This window comes from Aphelocoma coerulescens, chromosome 27, assembly GCF_041296385.1.
Source record: "Aphelocoma coerulescens isolate FSJ_1873_10779 chromosome 27, UR_Acoe_1.0, whole genome shotgun sequence".
Classification (NCBI taxonomy): domain Eukaryota; kingdom Metazoa; phylum Chordata; class Aves; order Passeriformes; family Corvidae; genus Aphelocoma; species Aphelocoma coerulescens.
Window position 1 is genome coordinate 2,317,236 of NC_091040.1, and position 3,443 is coordinate 2,320,678.

Below are 3,443 nucleotides of genomic sequence, written 5' to 3' on the forward strand. Positions count from 1 at the left end.
GAAAACCCAACCAAAAAAAAAAGCATTATCGGCTTCCCGGCGTCTCCCGGCTGAAGGAATGCGGCAAACCGGGACGGAGACCCCCGGGCCGGGCGCCGCGGGGGGGGCGCAGCCCCGCCAGCCCCCCCGGAGCCCCGCTTGCATAGCTGAGGGCTGCGCTTCCCGGCTCCGCCAGCTCGGGAAAACCGGGGCGGCTCCGCGGGGGATGGTCACTTTCCTTTTTTTTTTTTTTCATTATTATCATTTTTTTTTCCTTTTTTTTTTCCTTTCTTTTTTTTTTTTTTTTTTTCCGTTTCAAGTTTTTAAAACAGGTAAAAAACGTCCTGACACACGCGCTGCGAGGAGCTCCCGGGGCGGGGAGCGGGGCCGGGGCCCCCCCAAAGCAAAGTGCATCTCGGAGCGTCCGCCGGGCCGGGCCTCTTGCATAGATAGAAATTGGGGTTCGTTCCTCCCTGCGCCTCTTTATTGCTTCGGAAAGTTTCGCTCCGCGCCGCAGCGCGGGCTCCTCTCGCTCCCACGGGCCGGGGCAGCGGGTGTCCAATGCCGGGGGGGTGCGGGGGGGTCGGGGTCAGGGCTGGGGAGGGGAGAAACGGCCCAAAATGGGGGTGGGAGGGGGGAAGAAAAAGAATTAAAAATGAAGATATAAAATTTAATTAAAACGAATTAAAAATGAAACGAAGCGGCTCGACCCAGAGGGTCATGCTGGGCACCGGGGGGGCTCCGGCGGGCTGGACGGGGGGGGTCGGCCCGTGCGAGGCGTCTCCCCCGGGGAAAATAATAATAATAATAACAATAATAACAATAATAATTAATAATAGTTATTATAATAATAGTGCTGATAATAGCGATAATAATAAAATAACTAAATAAATAATATTAAATAACAAAGAAATAGTAATAAATAACGAACATTTTAAAAATAACGAAATCGACAATAATAAAAATTTAAGGAAAAGGGAAAATCCTCCCAAAAAAGCACTTTGTCCCCACGGGGCGCGGGGACCCGCCGCCGGGGCCGGGTCCCCATATTGCACCAAAGCCCACGGCGGAGCCCCGGGGGCCGGTCCGCGGGGCCGCCGCGGGTGGGGGGTGTGGGGGGGGGGGGTCGCCCCCGCTCCCCGCCACCTCGGCGATGGGGAGGGGTGTGGGGAGGGGGGTCAGTTGTGGAAGAAGGCGTTGAGCTCCTCGTACATGGGGCCCCGCTCGTGCGGGAGGTGCATGTCGTAGGGGAAGATGTTCTCGGAGTGGACCCCCCCGCGCATCCCCGCTGACCCGAAGACCAGGTTATGGGCGGCGGGGCGGGAGCCGGGCAGCGCCGAGTAGTGCATAGAGTAGTGGTAGCTTTTCTCGTGGTCGGGGGATGAAGAGTCCTGCTTGAGGGAGAAGTTGCCGTTGATGCAGAGCGGGGGGCTGAGCCCCCCGTCGTACTCCGAGCTGTTGTAGTCGGGGGAGGTGTTGCCGTAGAGGCTCTCGTAGGCGGAGGCGCAGTAGCCGTGTGTCCTCAACCCGTGCGGCCCGGGGCCGGCGGCGGGCGGGCAGGGCGCCGCGGCCAGCCGCGAGCAAGGGTAGGGGTAAGGGTGCACGGCGAAGGAGGCGGCGTTGGGGCCGTGGAACCGACCCCCCTCCTGCCCCTGTTCCGTCAGGAAGTTGCGGGAGTTGAGCTGGAGGCAGCCGGCCACCAGGTTGGTGGTGGGCTGGGACAGCCCCTTGCACAGAGTCTGCACGTAGGAGACCAGGTCGGGCCGCTTGCCCGAGCGCAGGATCTCGGAGAGAGCCCAGATGTAGTTCTTGGCCAAGCGGAGGGTCTCGATTTTGGAGAGTTTTTGGGTTTTGGAGTAGCAGGGAACCACCTTGCGCAGGTTGTCCAGGGCCGCGTTCAGGTCGTGCATCCGGTTCCTCTCCCGGGCGTTCGCCTTCTGCCGCCGCAGCTTGGACCGCTCCAGCCGCGCCTTCGTCATCTTCCTCTTCTTGGGGCCGCGCTTCTTGGGCCGCTCGCCCTCCGCCTCCTCCAGGCCTTCCTCCTCCTCTTCCTCCTCCTCCTCGTCCCCTCCTAGCTCCCCTTCCTCCTTGCTCTCTCCCAGCGAGCCCTCGGGCGGCTCCTCGGGGAGGGCGCAGCCCTTCCCCGCCCGCTCCTCCTTCTCGCTCCGGGCATCGTCCTCGCACTCCTCGGCCCAACCGGGGAATTTCGGGACTTCGGGGACCAGGCTGGGCTCGCTGAAAAGTCGCGTCAACATGGTGGCTGCAGCGGGGGGCAAAGAGCCAGGCGTTACCGGCGGCCCCGCCGCCCGCCCCCCCCCTCCCCCGCCCCGCTCCCACCCGCCGGGACCGGCGAAAACGAATTGGGCGCGGGGCCGCCCGCCGCTGCCCCCCGCCCCGGCTGCCCGACCCCGGGGCCACCGGGGCTCTCTCGGGGCGCGGCGATTCCCCCCCACCCCGACCCCCCCCAGCCCCACCGCCGGGGTCCCCGCGGCCGCCGCCCGCGCCCCGCTCCCGCTCCTCTGCACAGCCCCCCGCGCCCCCCCCGCTCCCGTCCCGCCCGATGCCCCCCCCCACGGTGCCCCGAGGGCCGGGCCCGGTGTCGCCGGTCCCTCTTTGACGCCTCCAACTTTTCGCTGCCGCGGGCGCGGAGCGGCCCCGGCCGCGGCTCCGCCGCCGCCGTCCCGCGGCCGGGGGGGTCGAGGCGAGGCCGCCGCCCCCCCCGGCATCCCCAGGTACCCCCCGTACCCCCTCCGGCCCGGTCAGCCGAGCCCGGCTCCCCCTCCCCGCCCCGGGGCTCCCCGCGGCCGCCGGAGCGCGGCCCGTAAAATGCGGCGGCACCAACCGGGGGGCGGCGGGGGGCGGCGGGGGCGGCCGGGGCCCCCCCGGGGGAGCGCGGGGGCCGCGGGCGGCGGCGCTGCCGGGGGCGCCCCCGGGGCCGGGCGACGCGGCGGGGCCGGGGCGGGGGGCACCGCCCGGGGCGGGGGCCGGGGGCGCCGCGGGGGAGCGGGGGGGCGGCTCCGCCAGGTCGGGCCCCCCCGGGGCGGCGGCGCGGCGGCTCCGCGCTGATTTCGTTGATGCCGCTCGGCCGCCGCTGCCCGCTCCGTCCCACCGGGACCGCGGCGCCCCGGGCGCGCCCAGGCTGGGGGGGGGCGGGGGGGGGGACCGGGGACGGCGAAACCCCGACAACCCCCCTTGGGGGGGGCTCCGGCGGGGGGAGAAAACCCCATCAGCGGGGCCGGCGGGGAGTGGGAAAACCGAGGGCCGGGGGAGAACGAAAGATGGGGGGAAAAAAGGGCGAGACGTGGCGGAGAAACAAAATCAACATGGAAGTTGCCTTTTCTCCATTCAAGTTTCCTCCGCTGCCCTCCCAACCCTCCACTTCTTACATAACTCACCTTCGGGCGGACCGCAGGAATTCTTATTTCATTGTTCCCAGCATCTTCTGGGAGCGGGACGCGGCTCCT

The 3,443-nt window shown here is 67.7% G+C and overlaps 1 protein-coding gene across 1 annotated transcript; it reads right to left on the minus strand.

The window, feature by feature from the left end:
• Positions 1–1,157: 1,157 nt before the first annotated feature.
• Positions 1,158–2,234, minus strand: NEUROD2 (neuronal differentiation 2). The gene has a single exon (XM_068996690.1). The coding sequence runs from the start codon at positions 2,232–2,234 to the stop codon at positions 1,158–1,160; it is 1,077 nt and encodes a 358-aa protein (XP_068852791.1).
• Positions 2,235–3,443: the final 1,209 nt, after the last annotated feature.

What these genes read in the sequence shown, in the direction of transcription:
- NEUROD2 (XM_068996690.1), bottom strand. Translation starts at nt 2,234, where the DNA reads ATGTTGACGCGACTTTTCAGCGAGCCCAGCCTGGTCCCCGAAGTCCCG.